The 18,063-nt window shown below is 67.3% G+C and overlaps 3 protein-coding genes across 3 annotated transcripts; all 3 read right to left on the bottom strand.

Annotated features, from left to right (window-relative positions):
- Positions 1–119: 119 nt before the first annotated feature.
- Positions 120–4,081, bottom strand: NEIL1 (nei like DNA glycosylase 1). The gene is made up of 9 exons (XM_054837458.1): positions 3,571–4,081; positions 3,340–3,459; positions 3,114–3,192; positions 2,091–2,190; positions 1,812–1,936; positions 1,286–1,313; positions 998–1,059; positions 648–852; positions 120–470 (listed from the first exon to the last, which is right to left on the bottom strand). Exons 1-9 carry the CDS (start codon positions 3,987–3,989, stop codon positions 451–453), a joined length of 1,158 nt encoding a protein of 385 aa, XP_054693433.1. The 5' UTR covers positions 3,990–4,081; the 3' UTR covers positions 120–450.
- A 124-nt stretch (positions 4,082–4,205) lies between these two features.
- COMMD4 (COMM domain containing 4) lies at positions 4,206–6,143 on the bottom strand. The gene is made up of 8 exons (XM_054837459.1): positions 5,896–6,143; positions 5,750–5,821; positions 5,592–5,657; positions 5,277–5,316; positions 5,055–5,174; positions 4,769–4,849; positions 4,507–4,683; positions 4,206–4,398 (listed from the first exon to the last, which is right to left on the bottom strand). The coding sequence occupies exons 1-8, from the start codon at positions 5,896–5,898 to the stop codon at positions 4,358–4,360; spliced, it is 600 nt and encodes a 199-aa protein (XP_054693434.1). The 5' UTR covers positions 5,899–6,143; the 3' UTR covers positions 4,206–4,357.
- An 8,994-nt stretch (positions 6,144–15,137) lies between these two features.
- Positions 15,138–17,810, bottom strand: LOC129210848 (uncharacterized). Its single transcript, XM_054837151.1, has 5 exons — positions 17,795–17,810; positions 17,144–17,373; positions 16,518–16,779; positions 16,053–16,140; positions 15,138–15,568 (listed from the first exon to the last, which is right to left on the bottom strand). Exons 1-5 carry the CDS (start codon positions 17,808–17,810, stop codon positions 15,226–15,228), a joined length of 939 nt encoding a protein of 312 aa, XP_054693126.1. The 3' UTR covers positions 15,138–15,225.
- Positions 17,811–18,063: the final 253 nt, after the last annotated feature.

Below are 18,063 nucleotides of genomic sequence, written 5' to 3'. Positions count from 1 at the left end.
ACCTTTAGTTTTTGGGGGGGTGAGGTGGAGGGGAAGTGTGCTGCGGCCCATCTAGGGAAGAGGCTGGGCACGGGTGGGGGGGGGGTGTTATCCTTAGCACAAAAAGGCGTGCACGGTGATTTCTGCACAAAAATACTTTTATTTGTCAGCTAAAAACAGTGATCCAAGCCAGAAAGGGAAGAGAGGAAGGAAGAGGGAATCCGCTTTTAGGCAGAGGGAAGGGTCAGAGTCCAGCACCATGTGCGGTCCGTGGTCCTTAACCCTTCGAATGCCTGGGGACAGCAGGAGGATGCTGGATAAATCAGCCCTGTCACCTTTTCGCACTAGCAGAACGCAGCGGTAGCGAGCGGGCACGAGCACAGGCCCAGAGCAGCTCTGTTTCTCCCCAGCACTAACCCAGGCCCCCGGCCAGGCCCTCCCTGAGCTTCTGCGGCTGTTAAAGCGCAGCAGTCACACGGCAGGGGCTCCACCTGGAAAACGGGGGGGGGGGGGAAACAAGAAGGCAGAGGGTAAGGGGGTGCCTGGTTCTGCCCCGCAAAGCCCCGCTGGCTCCTCTCCTGCCCTCTGGCACCCCCTCAGACCCCCCCCTGACGTGACGGAGCGTTCCCACGGCTCGTTTTGAAAGCCGCAGGGACCGCCAGCCTCACCTCTGCCCCTGCGCGCAGTCGTCCGGCGGCTTCTTTTGGCTTTGGCCGGAGGCTCAGGCTCAGATGAGTCCGGAGCAGCAGCTGCTCTCCTCCTCCCGCGGGAACGTCCCTTCCTTGGCTTGGCAGCCGCCTCCTCCTCCTCTGTGACCAGCTTCGGGGGTTTTGCTGCAGCCCTGGGGCGTCGTTTCGAGGTGTGCGTGGTGACCTGGGTGGACATCAGAGCCGGAGCTTAGCAGCAGAAGCGTGCTTGGCCCATTGGCGGATGAGAAACTCCAGGTAGGAGCCCCTCCGTGAATTCAGGAGCAGCCTCTAGACCCAGCAGGAGCCGCAGCAACCGCAAAGCTTCCTACCTCAGGGGTCGGAGCCTCGGGATCTGCCTTCAGCTGAGCGCGCTTCTTGCGGGACGTCTGCCCTGCGTGAGAAGACGTGCCCAGGTTAGTGGGGGTGAGGAGGAGACGGGGGACAGGCTGCGGCACAGTGACCTTTCAGGGACACTGTCCCGGGTGATGTGCGAGGCTGAGTACTGAGGAATTGGCACTGGGGTGGAGGAACAGCTTTGCTCCTGCCTTTGCTTTCCCAGTTTCCAGCCCTCCCGGAGCAAGGGGGGGGTCCCCACGGGGAGGAGAGAGGGCACTCACCTTTGGGAGCCATGGGGCCGGGCTCTCCCTGCAAGGAAGGCGACAGAGCATTGACTGGGGCGCAGTCACTCCGCAGGTAGCGGCAGCAAAATCCGTGCCCCTTCTCCATCCCACAGCCAACACAGGGGATGTCAGGGGAATCGGGGCTTGCTCTGCCTGCCCTCTGCCTTGGCGACTCTCCCATCAGCCCCTGCTCCTTCTGCAAGGCCCCATTATGGCCCCTCACCCAGACACGGGGTGCAGGAGGGAGGAACGGGGCTGCCAGACTACCCGAGTCCCCTGTTCCTGCACTCAGGCCCTCTGCTCCAGACTGCCCACCACCCCTCAGCCAGCTGACCACCGCACGGAGGGTCCTTGTCACCTCCACGTCCAGCTGTCACAGCAGTCTGGCGGAGAGGGGAGACCCTCCAGCGACACAGCGTAATGCTGGGGGGGTCTCGGGAAGCAGAAAATGGGCTGGTGTCCCCTTGGAGGAGTGGTTGGGGGGGGGCGGACCCAGCCCCATGCAGCGACCCCAGACTCCTACCTGGAACCATATGGTCCTGCCGTTGCGGTCACGCAGGGAGCTCATGCCGGGCACCAAGTAACACTGCAGCCAGTTCTTGAAAGCGGCGTAGTTATCCGAGTCATCTGGGTCAAAGAGTTTTTTCTCTGGGAAAGGAGAGAGGGAAAGGGCAGAAGCAGAGAGGAAGCAGTGACCGTAGTGTCGGGGTGCCCTCCCAAGCGTCCTGCTGCTGGGAAACGCAAAGCCCAGGCCTCCTCGCCTCCCCCAGCGTCCCTCTTCCCTGGCTCCCTGTCGCCTCACCCGCCGTGATGACCTCCATGGGTACAGTGTGGCACAGCTCCAGGAGATCCGGGTTCTCCCGCTTCAGCTTCAGCTTCTTGCTCAGCGTCAGGGAAGGATTCTACAGGGGAGGAGAAGGGCAGGGAAGTCACCTGCCAGCTGCCCCAGCCTCGTCAGGGTCTCTCCTCCCCAACAGCAGCCAAATTCCCCATCTCCTCTCATCCTCAGTGCCAGCCCTGAGCTCACCCTGTTGTGGGCTTCGAACTGCGCAGCAGCACGTTCCCCGCAGCCCTGAAAAAAGGGCTAACACACAGGAACGCCGGCAGTTTGAAAAAAACAGCCTTCGTCGCGTGTTTTGTTTTCAGCCTCCTCTCCCCCGAGGCCAGAAGAGCAGGCAGGCATGTGCTGGGGGAGCTGTCACAGCTCGCCAGCCCGGCCACGTGCGAACGAACGCCGCTCGCGTGAGGTTACAGAACTGCTGCGCCCCATTTGCCGCTCCGTTGGAGGGGCGGACGTGCTCGGACATGGGTGTTTACGGCAAAGGACAGTAAAATGCTTGAGGAGAAGGATGCCACGCAGCAAGCGTTATAGTTGGGAAGGGAAAACGCCTGCCATAGGGTTGGGAAAGACTCAGAGCAGCAATTACCTCCACAAGTGGCACGGGCTCTGCAAGGGCCTCGTGACGATGTTCTGCCCCATCAGAGCGAGGAACCAAACACGAAGTGAAAGTGGCCCTGAACAAACCCAAAGCAGTAAACCTGAACCAGAGCTTCGCACCCAGCTACGCCTAAAGCAGAGCCAGAGCAGCGCAGCCAGCTGAGCCTAGCCTGGGGGCTGGAAGCAAACTGAACCATTTCCACCGGTGCTGAGCCCAAACCTGAACCAGGAATGCTTCTTAGCTCAGACCAGCTCCCTGCACGGAAGGCAAGAGGTTCCCGGGAGCCGAGACATCCCACAGGGCCATGGGCAAATAAATCCCCGGGATGGCGTCTGCCTGGAAACCTGCTCTTTTCTGAGCCTGCGAAAGCACCGGGTATTCCCCACCTTCTTCCTCCTCGCCTGCTCCTGCTCCTTCAGGGCCTCCAGCACGGTCCGAGCCTTTTCGAAGGGAGGGATCTTCAACCTGAGAGAGTCCGGCTGTAACGCACGAGCCCGAACTCTCGGTTCTGGCACTCGCCCGTGTCTACCAGGCGAGGAGGCCCAGCCAAGGAGCCAGCAAGCTCTGACAAAGTCCTGGAGACCAAAGCTCCGTGGCGGATCAGCAGGTTACCTGTACAGGATTTCAGCGCGGAGATAATTCCCAATTCCATTGAAAAACTTCTGGTTTAAGAGAGCCTCGCAGATGGGCTTCTCAAAAGCTTTGTCGTCCAGGTTCTTCAGCACGTTCTCCCTGCAGCAGAGCACGGGGCATCGGGTAGGTTCACCCGGGCACGGCCAAAACGAAGCGGAGGGGGTCTTCCCTCGGGCCGGGCCGTGGCCGGCAGGGTGTTGGGGCGCTCACCTGAAGGCCTGGTACTCGGAGACGACGCAGGGCCCGCGGCCGGGCTGCCAGGCGTCACCCAGCCGCCACGAGCCGAAGCGGCGGACGTCGACGAAGCAGAGGGCGCGCGGGGGGTTCTCGCGGGTGAGGAAGCGGAGGTGGGCATGGCGGGGGAGCTGGGCGGCGGGGTGCAGCCGGAACGACCCCGACATGCCGAAACGGAAGACGAGATCCTGGGACGCACCGGGACCCAGCGGGGCCAGCCTCAGCCGCAGCTCCTTGCCCCGGGAAGCAGCCGAGATGCGGTAGGCCTCGCTGGAAAAAGGCACCTCCGGGCCTCTGCCCACCGCCGAGCGCTCCACGCCGCCCGCAAACACCACCCCGCCGCACGCTTCGTTGATGTACCGCGCGGCCAGGTGCAGCTCCGGGCATTCGGGCATCGCCGCGCCAGCCCCGGCACCGGACAGCGCGGCCCGAGCCGCCGCCGCCACCGCCCGCCCCGGTGTGTGGGGACACGCCCATGCCACGCCCCCTCGCCTCCCATTGGCTGCGCCGCGAGCGGTGCGTGCCGGGAGTTGTAGTCCCGCCGCGTCGCCAAGGCAACGACGGGCCCGCTCCGGCCCGCAGGGCCCGCGGGGACCGTTCCGCCGCGGGGAGAAACGGGCGGGACACGGCTCGGCTTTGCACTGCTGCCTTTATTGGAGCTGCCCCCGGGGCACGGCTTCACCACGGGCGGCCCGGCGGGCCCCCACGGCCTCCCCCTCCCCAGACAGGCGGCGCGCTGGGTCCTGTCCTGCCATCCAGCTCCTCAGAGAAGGGTGTTCATCAGGGCCTGGGCCTGCTTCAGCTCTGAGGAGAGAGGGAGGAGGCCGTGGGGGAGCCACCAGCACCACAGCATCCCCCCCAGCATCCCCCCGGGGACCGGGGTCCCTGCTGCCGCCCCTCCTCTGGCCTCACCTGCCAGCAGCACCCGGAACTTGTCGGCCGAGAGGGCCACGGGGACGGCCGTCGTCCTCCCGTGCTCCCCGTCCCGCAGGTTGAACGTCAAGTGCACGAGGGGCTCATTGACCTCCCGCAGCTCGCTGGAGCTGAGGGTGTAATCCACCCGCCAGCACACCGAGCCCAGCTGGTTCACTGCGGCGGGCGGGGGGGCAGCGTCAGCACCCCGGCATGCTCAGGCAGGGTGACCGACCCCCAAACCTCCCGAGGCGGCACTCACGTCTCAGGCTGCAGGCCCGGAGGCTGTCCTGCAGGGAGCTCTGCTTCTCCTCGTAGGACCGGCACAACCCGCTGGCGTGCTCTGCCCGCAGGGAGAGACCAGAAAACCACCTGCTGCAGCCGAACCCCGGTAAAGCACCCGGAGGAGACCCGGGGACAGACAGAGCAGAGGTGACGGGGGGCAACGCGGCTGCCATCCCGCACCAAATCTGGGCATGAAGGCGGCAGCGCCGGGGGGCTTTCCACCCGGTCCGGCCCGCGGTGACACCCCGAGGGTCCCCCCATACCTTTGGGCAGCCCCAGCTGCTGCAGCTCGCTCGACAGGGACTCGCTGTCCACGTTGTGCTTGGCGGCGCTGGAGAGGATGAAGCCGAGGACGGCGATGGTCGCCTTCACGTCCCCCGACTCTGCGGGTGGGATGGAGGGTCAGCTCCGCCGCCTCGGGAAGGCGTCCCCCGCCAGATCGCTGCCTGCCCCTGGAGCGCGGCTCCCCGGGCAGCGGCGCTCACCTAACTTGGCATCCGAGGTCAGCTTCAGGATCTTCTCATACTGCGGGAGAGCAGAGTGCGGGGCCGTCAGGGCAAACGCCAGGTACGTACAGCACGCAACGCGTTCGCTACCAGCATTAACGCTAATCGTTCTTACCGTTAATACTACTAATAATTAACATCCCTGTTGTCGCTACTACTACTGGCTGGTAGCATTCTCAATACTGAGGCTTGCATTGAGGATATTAAGTCGGTAATATTGTTAATTATGCAATTAGAGTGTTATAACTGCCCGCCTCCAGCCCGGTAACCCCACGGAGGGGGGGTCCCACTCACCTCGATGGCCTCCCCCAGCAGGTCCCGCAGCACCTGGGCGCAGATCAGCTTCAGCTTTACCGAGGACTGCGGGGGAGAAGGAGGGTGAGCACCGCGCCCGGGGTGCGGGCAGGCGGTACGGGCAGGGGGTACGGGCAGGGGCGGCGCGAGCACTTAACGATTTTGGCCAGGGTGCTGATCTCGGCCAGGACCCAGTCGGGGCAGTCCAGGTCCCCGCAGAAACGGAACCGCTGCGGGGAAAAGGCGCGGTTAGAGCCCACCGCGGGCCCGGCGCCCCCCTCCCCACCGCCGTCCCCCGCCCCACCATGTCGCCGCTGGTCCCCGGTGCCGCCGCAGACCCCGCCTCCGCGACCCGGAACCGCTCCCGGGCGGGCGGGAAGCGCTGCGGCCGCTCCTCCCGGTCCCGGTCCCGTTCTCCGCAGAGGGGCCGTGCCCCGTGAGGCGGTGGGGGGCTGTCCCGGAGGGACGCCGGGCTCCCCCGAGGGGTTCAGCGGCGGGACACGGACCGGGGGGGGCCCCGGGACGCCCGCTGCCGCGTGGGAGGAGCCTTTCGCCCCGCCCCCGCCGTGCCCCGCCCCCGCCGTGCCCATTTAAGCCCCGCCCACGCCGTTCCCGCGGTTGGGGTGCTTCCGGGCTTCAGCTCGTCCCGATCCTTCCCCCGCTCGGCTCCGGGGCTCACACGGTGCTGCCCGCCCGGACCCGTCCAGTCCCGACCCGAGAAACCCCGGGGCGGTGGAGCCGATGTGTCCCCGCTCCTGTACGGGCCTCCAACCTCGCCCGCCCCCGGGGAGGTGTCCGGGCCCCTGCGGCGGGGGGTCCCGGAGAGCTGCGGGGCCGGGTGGAAGGGAACGGGGGAAATGAGCGGGCTCTGCGGGGCCGGGCCCTGGCGCTGCCGTCCCGCCCGGAGTGGACGGGGGCGACCGTGCCGCGGCCCCGGGGCCTGGCCTACAGGACCTCGGCGGCGAAGGTGAGTCGGGCCGCCGCGGCCCTGCGGGACCCCGAGCCCCAGCGAGCTGGTCCCGCAGGTGCCCGACGGGGCTGTGGGGGCTCTGAGGCTGGCGGGGGGGGTGCCTGGGCCTGGCCTGGCTGCAGCGGGGCCGGGCGGGCCGGAGGCCGTTGGCGGGGGGGGGGGGCACCAAGCTGGGCTCCCTGGGCTGCGCCCCTGCCCCGGGCTAAGCACCCCCCTTCCTGGCGGGTGCTGCTGGGCGCGGGCCGGGCCCTGCCGGGGAGCCCCAGCCCCGGGGGCCTCGCTGGGGACGGCCCTGCCCGGCCCCGGCCCTCTGCCCGCCGGGGCTGGCCGTGCAGCCCAAGGCCGGCCCTGCATCGGTGTAGCTCCAGCCCAGGGAAATTTCAGCTCCAGCCCTACAGTTTTTATTTGAACTCCAGTTCTGTGGTCTTTGGGTTTGCTCCAGCCCCACAGCAGTGATTTCGGCCCCAGGCCTATGGTCCTTAGCCCAGCTCTGTGTGATTTCAGCCTCAGCCCTTCTGGTCTGTATTTCAGCTCCACTCCCAGCCCGACTGCAGTGATTTCAGCTCCAGCCCTACAGTTTTTATTCCAGCTCTGAGTGATTTCAGTTCTGGCCCTACAGTATTTATTTCAGCTCCAGGTTCGGTGTTTCAGCTCCAGCCGCAGTCGTTCTTCAGCCCCAGCTCTGTCACATCTCAGCTCCAGCCCCACAGCAGTGATTTCAGCCCCAGCCCTACCATCTTTAGTCCAGCTCTGGGTGATTTCAGCTCAGGCCCTACACTCTGTATTTCAGCCCCTGCCCTCAAGGATTTCTTTCAGCTCCGGGCACAGTTGTTATTCAGCTCCAGCTTTGTCATGTTTCAGCCCCAGCCCTACAGTTCTTATGGCAGCTCTGGCCCTGAAGGATTTATTTCAGCTCCAGGTTCAGTATTTCAGCTGTTAGATTTCAGCTCCACTCCCAGCCCCACAGCAGTGATTGCAGCCCCATCCCTACCATCTTGATTCCAGCTCCAGAGATTTCAGCCCCACAGCTTTTATTCCAGCTCCATTCCCAGCCCTGTGGTTTTTATTCCAGCTCTGAGTGATTTCAGCTCTGGCCCTACAGTTCTTATGGCAGCTCTGGCCCTGAAGGATTTCTTTCAGCTCCAGTTCCAGGTTCAGTATTTTAGCTGTTAGATTTCAGCTCCACTCCCAGCCCCACAGTAGTGATTTCAGCTCCAGCCCTACAATATTTATTTCATCTCTGAGTGATTTCAGCTCTGGCCCTAGTTTTTATTTCAGCTCCAGGTTCGGTGTTTCAGCTCCAGCCGCAGTCGTTCTTCAGCCCCAGCTCTGTCCTGGCTCAGCTCCAGCCCCACAGCAGTGATTTCAGCTCCAGCCCTGCCATCTTTAGTCCAGCTCTGGGTGATTTCAGCTCAGGCCCTGTGGTTTTTATTTCAGCTCTGAGTGATTTCAGCCCCAGCCCTACAGTTTTGATTTCAACTCCAGCTCCAGGTGTGGTATTTCAGCTCCAGCCCCACAGCAGTGATTTCAGCCCTGGCCCTACAGTTTTTATTTCAGCTCTGAGTGATTTCAGCTCTGGCCGTACAGTATTTATTTCAGCTCTGGCCCTGAAGGATTTCTTTCAGCTCCAGCCCCAGGTTCAGTATTTCAGCTGTTAGATTTCAGCTCCGGCCCTACAGTTTTTAGTCCAGCTCTGTTAGATTTCAGCCCCAGCTGTACAGTTTTTATTTCAGCTTCAGGTTTGGTATTTCAGCTCCAGCTGCAGTCATTCTTCAGCCCGAGCCCCACATCAGACATTTCAGCCCCGGCACTACAGTTTTTATTCCAGCTCTGAGTGATTTCAGCTCCAGGTTTGGTGTTTCAGCTCCAGCTGCAGTCGTTCTTCAGCTCCAGCTCTGTCACATCTCAGCCGCAGCCCCACAGCAGTGATTTCAGCTCCAACCCTGCCATCCTGATTTCATCTCCCACCCTACAGTAGCTATTGAACCCCAGGATTTCCACTCCAGGCCTGTGCTGTTTCCCCTCCCACCCCCCCCCCACTCTTTATTTCACCCCCCAGCCTCACAGACTTTCTTACGGCTCCAGCTCTGCGTTGTTTCAGCTTCAGCCCTGCAGTGTTTAGCTCAGCCTCAGCTCTACATCTTCCTGTTGCCTCCGTGTTCTCACAGCAGCTCTGGGGGCTGTTGATAAGGTAGTAAGTCAATCACTGTCATCACTCAACTATCAAAACTGTCCCACTGTGTCTGTCCCCTGAATAAAGTGTTCCTGTTGTGTGTGTCCCCATTTCAGAGGGGAGTTTGGCCTGGTGCATGCTGGCATCCCATGTTTCAGGGGCAAATAAAACCAGACCCCCACCTCTGGTAAGGGTCCCACAGCCCTGACACCACCCCCCCCAGTGTTTGGGGGCTGGGAGCAGCCACTGGGCCACCTCTTCCCTGTCCCAGAAGCCCCCACTTGGGCTGGTTCTGAGCCCCAACCCCCCCCTCACAGCTTGTTTTCAGGCCCAGAAACACAGCACTCTGGGGACTTTTGGAGCAGCTGAACCCCAGGACTGAGCTGGGCTGTTCAGCCCCAACCACAGAACTTCCTTCTCCTTTGGGGGGCTGGAAACACCCTTGAGGCTGCTGCTGTGGCCCATGTGTGAAGGGAAAGGGGGGCCACAGCCCAGGGAGTGCTTGGGAACTGCAGGCACCCACCCAGACAGGGAAAGCTTTATTGCACTTTATTCCACTTGATTTTTCAATTATCGTTATGCATTACACTTCTTGTAATAAACCAACACAATAGCTTTATTAGCAGTACTAGTTACAGTATTGTTTAAAAGCCAAGCACGCCCCCCTCCCCCCACCCCCCCACTCGCGGCAACATCCGCGGGGAGCCGGGCCCGGGAACCCCCACGCAGCCCGGCCGCGCCCCGACCCCCCACCCGACCCCCGCTGGGGCTCGGCACCCGCCCCGTGTAGCGGCCGGCGCCCCTCCTCGCTCGGCGCCGCTCCGGCCGCCGCTGCCCGACACAAGCGGGGAAGAGCCAACAGAACGCGACCTGGCTGTCACGCCGGGCACGGACCCAAGCGGCACCCCCGTCCCAGCGCATCGCATCGCCCGCCCGGGCCGCGTCTCCCCGACCCCCTCCCGCCCGGCGCCGTCGACCGCAAGGCTCCCCCCCCCGGACCACACCGCGAACCCGCCCGCACAGTGGCTCGGGCCCGGTCAGACGCAGGGGGCCCACGGCCGGACACTACTGCCCGCCGCCCCGCTCCCAGCGCCCCCCCGGCCCGGCTCACCGGCGCTCCTCAGCCCGCGGGGCGGCAGCAGCACCAGCTCCACGTCCGCTCCCCACGGCCGCCGCCACACACTGACAGCGCCGCCGGCCCGCGCAAGCGCTCTACCCTCTCGGGCCCCGCCCCCACCCCGACCAGCCCACCCGTGCCCCGCCCATCTCCGCGCCGCCCAATCCCGGCCCGCTCTTTCCCTCCGGCCACGCCCCATCCCGTCGCCGCTCCGCCCAATCGCGGCCTGCCCTTTCCCTCCGGCCACGCCCCATCCCGTCCATCTCCGCGCCGCCCAATCGCGGCCTGCCCTTTCCCTCCGGCCACGCCCCATCCCGTCTATCTCCGCGCCGCCCAATCGCGGCCCGCCCTTTCACTCCGGCCCCCTGAACCCGCTCCGGGAGAGCCGACCCGCAAGGAGTCGCGGTTTCCGGGTCCCGCCCCGTTCTCCCTCTCAGCCCCGCTCCCGGAGGGCGCCCGGCCCGGGCAGTCCCGGCGGCAGCTGAGGCCCTTCCCGGCTTTAGGGGCTTGAACGGGAACCGGGGCCGGCCTCGCTGCGGAGCCCCTGCCCGCTCTCCCCGGCACACCGACAGCGGCTGCCGGGGCTACTGCAGCGGGGCCGCGACCCCTCGAGTCTCCCGGCAGCGGCCCCCGCGGCTGCGCGGGGCACAAGCTGGGCTCCGGGTCCCGGCAGCCATGCCCTTGTCTCCCTCCCGGGCACGGAGCCGGGGCCCGGCGGGGCGGCGAAGCGCGCCGAGGGACCGGGAGCGGCAGCACCGAGCCCAGGTGAGGGACGCCGGGGGTTCCGGGGCTGGGGGGGGGCGGTCTGGCGCCGGGGGAGCCCTGTCTCCCTGCCCGGCCCCGGCCCTCTGCCCGCCGGGGCTGGCCGTGCAGCCCAAGGCTCCCACGCGCTTCATTGCAGCTCCCGCCTGGCCCAGCTCCGCTCAGGGACGCTCCGGCTCGGCACCAGCTCGGCTCCAGCCCCGCGCTCGGCGCTTCGGCCCCGGCTCCGGCCCGGAGGCGTCTGCGCTCCCGGTGCTGGGCGCTGCGGGGAAGAGATGATGCTGCTGCTGCTGCTGCTTCCGACAGCTCCGGCTGAGGGGAACCCGGGCTGCTGCCCTCTCTGGCCTCAGGAAAGCTCCGGCTTGTTCCAGCTCCGGCTGATGGACGCTCCAGCCCCGCATGGCTGCAGCTGCAGCTCCAGCCCCGTGTGATTTCGGCTCCCGATGCCGCCCGCTCCAGGTAAGAGACGCTCCGGCCGACGGACGAGCTGTCTCGCTCCCCGTCTCCCCGGCCGAGGCGGGAGCCCAGGCTGCTCAGCACGGCGTTACCCAGGGGGTTCAGTCCCTCATTTTTGCCGTAAATATGGTAAATGCGGCTGTGCGGAGCGACGGAATCGCCCCCCTTAAGGGCTGGGCTCCTCGGTCACCGCCGCTGCTCGGGTCACCGCTCCGTGCCTGTCCCGTGCGGGGGCAGGGGGCGTCCATGGTCGCCGCTCCAAACCCGCGTCCCGCAGGGGGTTCTGCTGGATTCCGGCCGTGGCTTTGTGCCCGCTGTCACGGAAGGGTCGGTCTTCTCTGGGGTGTCCTCGGCTTGGGTGTGGGGGTCACGTGGGGTTGGGGGGGCCCAGGGAAAAGCTCCGACCCCCAGGCAGCATTCGTTCTGTCGCAGTTTCCAGCTCGCCTTTCGCACGGGCTCAGGGACCCGCCGGCTTGTTGCAGCTCCGGCTCCTCCACGCTCCGGCCGATGGACGTCCCACCTCGTCCCACCCCTGCCCGCTCCGGCCGAGAGACGCTCCTGCTCCTGACAGCCCCGGGGGCTTTTGTCCAGCTCCGGCCCTGCGTCATTTTGGGCCCAGCCGAGACACCGGACGTTCCCGTTTCTCACAGCTCCAGCCCTACAGCTCCTCCCAGCTCTGCCCAATGGACGCTCGAGCCCTGCGTGACCTCCTGCTGCTTCCAGCTCCAGGCGCCGGACGCTCGGCTGGTTCCCCTCCTGCTGATGGGCCCCCAGCTCGGAGTCAGAGCTGCTCCCCAGCTCTGGGGGCTGGTGACGAGGTCGTAAATCAATCACTGTCATCGCTCAAGTACCACCCCTGTCTGCCCCTTGAATAAAGCCTCGGTGCCCCCATTTTCGCCCAGAGACTATCTCAGACGTTGAGTTCGGCCTGGTGCATGCCAGCGTCCCGCACTTCGGGGGCAAACGCGACCGGACCCCCACCTCCGGTGAGGGTCCCGCAGCCCTGCCCCACCCACCCACCGACTTCCCCCCCACCCCCAGAGCTGGCATTTGGGGGCTGGGAAGGGCTGCTCAGGCTCCAGTTCCCAGCCCCTAAAGGCAGCGCTTGGGCTGGTTCTGAGCCCCAACACCCTGCAGACCACCCCCCACCCCCCACCAGCTTGTTTTCAGGCCCAGAAACGCAGCACTGGGCTCCATTTCCAAGCTCTGAAAACGCAGCACTTAGTCTCTTTTTTGGGTTGAGCTGCTGAACCCCAGGACTGAGCTGTTCAGCCCCAAACACAGCACTTAGTCCTCGCTTGGGGGGGCTGGCTGGAAACACCCCCCGGGGCTGCTGCTCCTCTGGCCCATGTGTGAGGGGGAAGAGGGAAGGCACCCACCCACAGCCCAGGGCCCCGGGCAGGGAGTGCTTGGGAACTGGGCAGGGGGCACCTCCCGCAGGGAGGAACCGGCCCCGGGGCACTGGGGGCAGCACCCACCCACCCCCCCCCCCCCGGGGAAAGCTTTATTGCATTGGATTACACTTTATTATCGCACCGTTACGGTTACACAGCGTGCTTACAGGACCATCACAAACCAGCACGAGTTCTTTATTCTCTGTAGTTGCAGCAGTATTTAAGCCCCAGCCTCCACACCCCCGCTCCCCACAGCCGCAGCCCCCGCAGGAGCCGGGCCCGGTTCCCCCCAGCCCAGCCGCACCCCGGTCCTGCTCGGGACCCGAACCGGTCGTCGTGTCCCCCCCACATGCCCCGGGCAGCGGCCGGCACTCTTCCCGCCCCTGCGGCACCGGCACCCGCTCGGCGCCGCTCCGGCCTCCGGGGCCGCCGCTGCCCGACACAAGCGGGGAGCAGCCGCCGGCACGGGGACCCGCTCCCACCCACGGCCCGGACCGGCACCCCCGACCCGGGACACGGCCCGCCCGGGCCCGCGTCTGACCGGGTCTCCACCGCTCGGCACCCCCGGCCCCGGCACACACCGCGGGCGGGCCCGCCCGCGCGAACGGAGGCCCCGGCCCGGCCAGACACGCGGGAACCGCGGCCGGAAACTGCGGCCAACCACCACCGCCGCCAGCCACCCCGCTCCCAGCGCCCCCCGGCCCGGCTCACCGGCGCTCCTGGGCCCGCGGGGGACCAGCACCAGCACCAGCACCCGCCGCCGCTCCCCGCCGCCGCCCGCGCACTACTGCCGCCGCCCGCGCACGCGCCCTACAGCCTCCGGACCCGCCAATCCCGGCCCGAGACACCGCCCGGACGCGCCAATCCAGCCCGCCGAGCCGCGGACCGCCCATCTCCGCTCGACCCAATCCCGACCCTTCATGTCGCGCCCCGCCCATCTCCGCTGGGCCCAATCCCAACCCGCCATTTCAATCCCCCCCAATGTATGTGCTCTCCGCTCCGCCCAATCCCGGCCCGCCATTTCAATCCGGGCCCGCCCGCCTTCCCCGGCACACCATCAGCGGCTGCCGGGGCTACCGCAGCAGAGCCGCGACCCCTCGAGTCTCCCGGAGCGGCGGCGGGATCGGAGCCTCCGGTGGGACGGGTGGGGCGGAGACGGGGGGCCAGAGGGGGGCGGGCCCGAATTGAAAAGACCGGGGATAAACCGGGGCGGATTGAAATGGCGGGCCGGGATTGGCTCGAGCGGAGATGGGCGGGGCGGGGCGCGACATGAAGGGTCGGGATTGGGTCGAGCGGAGATGGGCGGTCCGCGGCTCGGCGGGCTGGATTGGCGGGTCCGGGCGGTGTCTCGGGCCGGGATTGGCGGGTCCGGAGGCTGTAGGGCGCGTGCGCGGGCGGCGGCAGTAGTGCGCGGGCGGCGGCGGGGAGCGGCGGCGGGTGCTGGTGCTGGTGCTGGTCCCCCGCGGGCCCAGGAGCGCCGGTGAGCCGGGCCGGGGGGCGCTGGGAGCGGGGTGGCTGGCGGCGGTGGTGGTTGGCCGCAGTTTCCGGCCGCGGTTCCCGCGTGTCTGGCCGGGCCGGGGCCTCCGTTCGCGCGGGCGGGCCCGCCCGCGGTGTGTGCCGGGGCCGGGGGTGCCGAGCGGTGGAGACCCGGTCAGACGCGGGCCCGGGCGGGCCGTGTCCCGGGTCGGGGGTGCCGGTCCGGGCCGTGGGTGGGAGCGGGTCCCCGTGCCGGCGGCTGCTCCCCGCTTGTGTCGGGCAGCGGCGGCCCCGGAGGCCGGAGCGGCGCCGAGCGGGTGCCGGTGCCGCAGGGGCGGGAAGAGTGCCGGCCGCTGCCCGGGGCATGTGGGGGGGACACGACGACCGGTTCGGGTCCCGAGCAGGACCGGGGTGCGGCTGGGCTGGGGGGAACCGGGCCCGGCTCCTGCGGGGGCTGCGGCTGTGGGGAGCGGGGGTGTGGAGGCTGGGGCTTAAATACTGCTGCAACTACAGAGAATAAAGAACTCGTGCTGGTTTGTGATGGTCCTGTAAGCACGCTGTGTAACCGTAACGGTGCGATAATAAAGTGTAATCCAATGCAATAAAGCTTTCCCCGGGGGGGGGGGGGGGGGGCTGGGTGCTGCCCCCAGTGCCCCGGGGCCGGTTCCTCCCTGCGGGAGGTGCCCCCTGCCCAGTTCCCAAGCACTCCCTGCCCGGGGCCCTGGGCTGTGGGTGGGTGCCTTCCCTCTTCCCCCTCACACATGGGCCAGAGGAGCAGCAGCCCCGGGGGGTGTTTCCAGCCAGCCCCCCCAAGCGAGGACTAAGTGCTGTGTTTGGGGCTGAACAGCTCAGTCCTGGGGTTCAGCAGCTCAACCCAAAAAAGAGACTAAGTGCTGCGTTTTCAGAGCTTGGAAATGGAGCCCAGTGCTGCGTTTCTGGGCCTGAAAACAAGCTGGTGGGGGGTGGGGGGTGGTCTGCAGGGTGTTGGGGCTCAGAACCAGCCCAAGCGCTGCCTTTAGGGGCTGGGAACTGGAGCCTGAGCAGCCCTTCCCAGCCCCCAAATGCCAGCTCTGGGGGTGGGGGGGAAGTCGGTGGGTGGGTGGGGCAGGGCTGCGGGACCCTCACCGGAGGTGGGGGTCCGGTCGCGTTTGCCCCCGAAGTGCGGGACGCTGGCATGCACCAGGCCGAACTCAACGTCTGAGATAGTCTCTGGGCGAAAATGGGGGCACCGAGGCTTTATTCAAGGGGCAGACAGGGGTGGTACTTGAGCGATGACAGTGATTGATTTACGACCTCGTCACCAGCCCCCAGAGCTGGGGAGCAGCTCTGACTCCGAGCTGGGGGCCCATCAGCAGGAGGGGAACCAGCCGAGCGTCCGGCGCCTGGAGCTGGAAGCAGCAGGAGGTCACGCAGGGCTCGAGCGTCCATTGGGCAGAGCTGGGAGGAGCTGTAGGGCTGGAGCTGTGAGAAACGGGAACGTCCGGTGTCTCGGCTGGGCCCAAAATGACGCAGGGCCGGAGCTGGACAAAAGCCCCCGGGGCTGTCAGGAGCAGGAGCGTCTCTCGGCCGGAGCGGGCAGGGGTGGGACGAGGTGGGACGTCCATCGGCCGGAGCGTGGAGGAGCCGGAGCTGCAACAAGCCGGCGGGTCCCTGAGCCCGTGCGAAAGGCGAGCTGGAAACTGCGACAGAACGAATGCTGCCTGGGGGTCGGAGCTTTTCCCTGGGCCCCCCCAACCCCACGTGACCCCCAGACCCAAGCCGAGGACACCCCAGAGAAGACCGACCCTTCCGTGACAGCGGGCACAAAGCCACGGCCGGAATCCAGCAGAACCCCCTGCGGGACGCGGGTTTGGAGCGGCGACCATGGACACCCCGCCCCCCGCCCCCGCACGGGACAGGCACGGAGCGGTGACCCGAGCAGCGGCGGTGACCGAGGAGCCCAGCCCTTAAGGGGGGCGATTCCGTCGCTCCGCACAGCCGCATTTACCATATTTACGGCAAAAATGAGGGACTGAACCCCCTGGGTAACGCCGTGCTGAGCAGCCTGGGCTCCCGCCTCGGCCGGGGAGACGGGGAGCGAGACAGCTCGTCCGTCGGCCGGAGCGTCTCTTACCTGGAGCGGGCGGCATCGGGAGCCGAAATCACACGGGGCTGGAGCTGCAGCTGCAGCCATGCGGGGCTGGAGCGTCCATCAGCCGGAGCTGGAACAAGCCGGAGCTTTCCTGAGGCCAGAGAGGGCAGCAGCCCGGGTTCCCCTCAGCCGGAGCTGTCGGAAGCAGCAGCAGCAGCAGCAGCAGCAGCAGCATCTCTTCCCCGCAGCGCCCAGCACCGGGAGCGCAGACGCCTCCGGGCCGGAGCCGGGGCCGAAGCGCCGAGCGCGGGGCTGGAGCCGAGCTGGTGCCGAGCCGGAGCGTCCCTGAGCGGAGCTGGGCCAGGCGGGAGCTGCAATGAAGCGCGTGGGAGCCTTGGGCTGCACGGCCAGCCCCGGCGGGCAGAGGGCCGGGGCCGGGCAGGGAGACAGGGCTCCCCCGGCGCCAGACCGCCCCCCCCCAGCCCCGGAACCCCCGGCGTCCCTCACCTGGGCTCGGTGCTGCCGCTCCCGGTCCCTCGGCGCGCTTCGCCGCCCCGCCGGGCCCCGGCTCCGTGCCCGGGAGGGAGACAAGGGCATGGCTGCCGGGACCCGGAGCCCAGCTTGTGCCCCGCGCAGCCGCGGGGGCCGCTGCCGGGAGACTCGAGGGGTCGCGGCCCCGCTGCAGTAGCCCCGGCAGCCGCTGTCGGTGTGCCGGGGAGAGCGGGCAGGGGCTCCGCAGCGAGGCCGGCCCCGGTTCCCGTTCAAGCCCCTAAAGCCGGGAAGGGCCTCAGCTGCCGCCGGGACTGCCCGGGCCGGGCGCCCTCCGGGAGCGGGGCTGAGAGGGAGAACGGGGCGGGACCCGGAAACCGCGACTCCTTGCGGGTCGGCTCTCCCGGAGCGGGTTCAGCGGGGCCGGAGTGAAAGGGCGGGCCGCGATTGGGCGGCGCGGAGATGGACGGGATGGGGCGTGGCCGGAGGGAAAGGGCAGGCCGCGATTGGGCGGAGCGGCGACGGGATGGGGCGTGGCCGGAGGGAAAGGGCAGGCCGCGATTGGGCGGAGCGGCGACGGGATGGGGCGTGGCCGGAGGGAAAGAGCGGGCCGGGATTGGGCGGCGCGGAGATGGGCGGGGCACGGGTGGGCTGGTCGGGGTGGGGGCGGGGCCCGAGAGGGTAGAGCGCTTGCGCGGGCCGGCGGCGCTGTCAGTGTGTGGCGGCGGCCGTGGGGAGCGGACGTGGAGCTGGTGCTGCTGCCGCCCCGCGGGCTGAGGAGCGCCGGTGAGCCGGGCCGGGGGGGCGCTGGGAGCGGGGCGGCGGGCAGTAGTGTCCGGCCGTGGGCCCCCTGCGTCTGACCGGGCCCGAGCCACTGTGCGGGCGGGTTCGCGGTGTGTTCCGGGGGCGGGAGCCTTGCGGTCGACGGCGCCGGGCGGGAGGTGGTCGGGGAGACGCGGCCCGGGCGGGCGATGCGATGCGCTGGGACGGGGGTGCCGCTTGGGTCCGTGCCCGGCGTGACAGCCAGGTCGCGTTCTGTTGGCTCTTCCCCGCTTGTGTCGGGCAGCGGCGGCCGGAGCGGCGCCGAGCGAGGAGGGGCGCCGGCCGCTACACGGGGCGGGTGCCGAGCCCCAGCGGGGGTCGGGTGGGGGGTCGGGGCGCGGCCGGGCTGCGTGGGGGTTCCCGGGCCCGGCTCCCCGCGGATGTTGCCGCGAGTGGGGGGGTGGGGGCGTGCTTGGCTTTTAAACAATACTGTAACTAGTACTGCTAATAAAGCTATTGTGTTGGTTTATTACAAGAAGTGTAATGCATAACGATAATTGAAAAATCAAGTGGAATAAAGTGCAATAAAGCTTTCCCTGTCTGGGTGGGTGCCTGCAGTTCCCAAGCACTCCCTGGGCTGTGGCCCCCCTTTCCCTTCACACATGGGCCACAGCAGCAGCCTCAAGGGTGTTTCCAGCCCCCCAAAGGAGAAGGAAGTTCTGTGGTTGGGGCTGAACATCCCAGCTCAGTCCTGGGGTTCAGCTGCTCCAAAAGTCCCCAGAGTGCTGTGTTTCTGGGCCTG

This window comes from Grus americana, chromosome 10, assembly GCF_028858705.1.
Source record: "Grus americana isolate bGruAme1 chromosome 10, bGruAme1.mat, whole genome shotgun sequence".
Lineage (NCBI taxonomy): Eukaryota > Metazoa > Chordata > Aves > Gruiformes > Gruidae > Grus > Grus americana.
The sequence above is the reverse complement of the archived record's forward strand: the minus strand, read 5'-3'. Positions and strand labels throughout refer to the sequence as shown.

What these genes read in the sequence shown, in the direction of transcription:
- NEIL1 (XM_054837458.1), bottom strand. Translation starts at nt 3,989, where the DNA reads ATGCCCGAATGCCCGGAGCTGCACCTGGCCGCGCGGTACATCAACGAA. An exon ending in CATGGAGGTCATCACGGCGG is followed by an intron (nt 1,937 to 2,090) that starts GTGAGGCGACAG and finishes CTCCTTTCCCAG; the next exon opens with AGAAAAAACTCTTTGACCCA. An exon ending in GACTGCGCGCAGGGGCAGAG is followed by an intron (nt 471 to 647) that starts GTGAGGCTGGCG and finishes CCCGTTTTCCAG; the next exon opens with GTGGAGCCCCTGCCGTGTGA.
- COMMD4 (XM_054837459.1), bottom strand. An exon ending in TGCTGGGGGAGGCCATCGAG is followed by an intron (nt 5,317 to 5,591) that starts GTGAGTGGGACC and finishes GCTCTCCCGCAG; the next exon opens with TATGAGAAGATCCTGAAGCT. An exon ending in GACCTCGGATGCCAAGTTAG is followed by an intron (nt 5,175 to 5,276) that starts GTGAGCGCCGCT and finishes TCCCACCCGCAG; the next exon opens with AGTCGGGGGACGTGAAGGCG.
- LOC129210848 (XM_054837151.1), bottom strand. An exon ending in CCACCCCGACCAGCCCACCC is followed by an intron (nt 16,780 to 17,143) that starts GTGCCCCGCCCA and finishes TCCCGGCTTTAG; the next exon opens with GGGCTTGAACGGGAACCGGG. An exon ending in AGCGGCAGCACCGAGCCCAG is followed by an intron (nt 16,141 to 16,517) that starts GTGAGGGACGCC and finishes GGCTTGTTCCAG; the next exon opens with CTCCGGCTGATGGACGCTCC.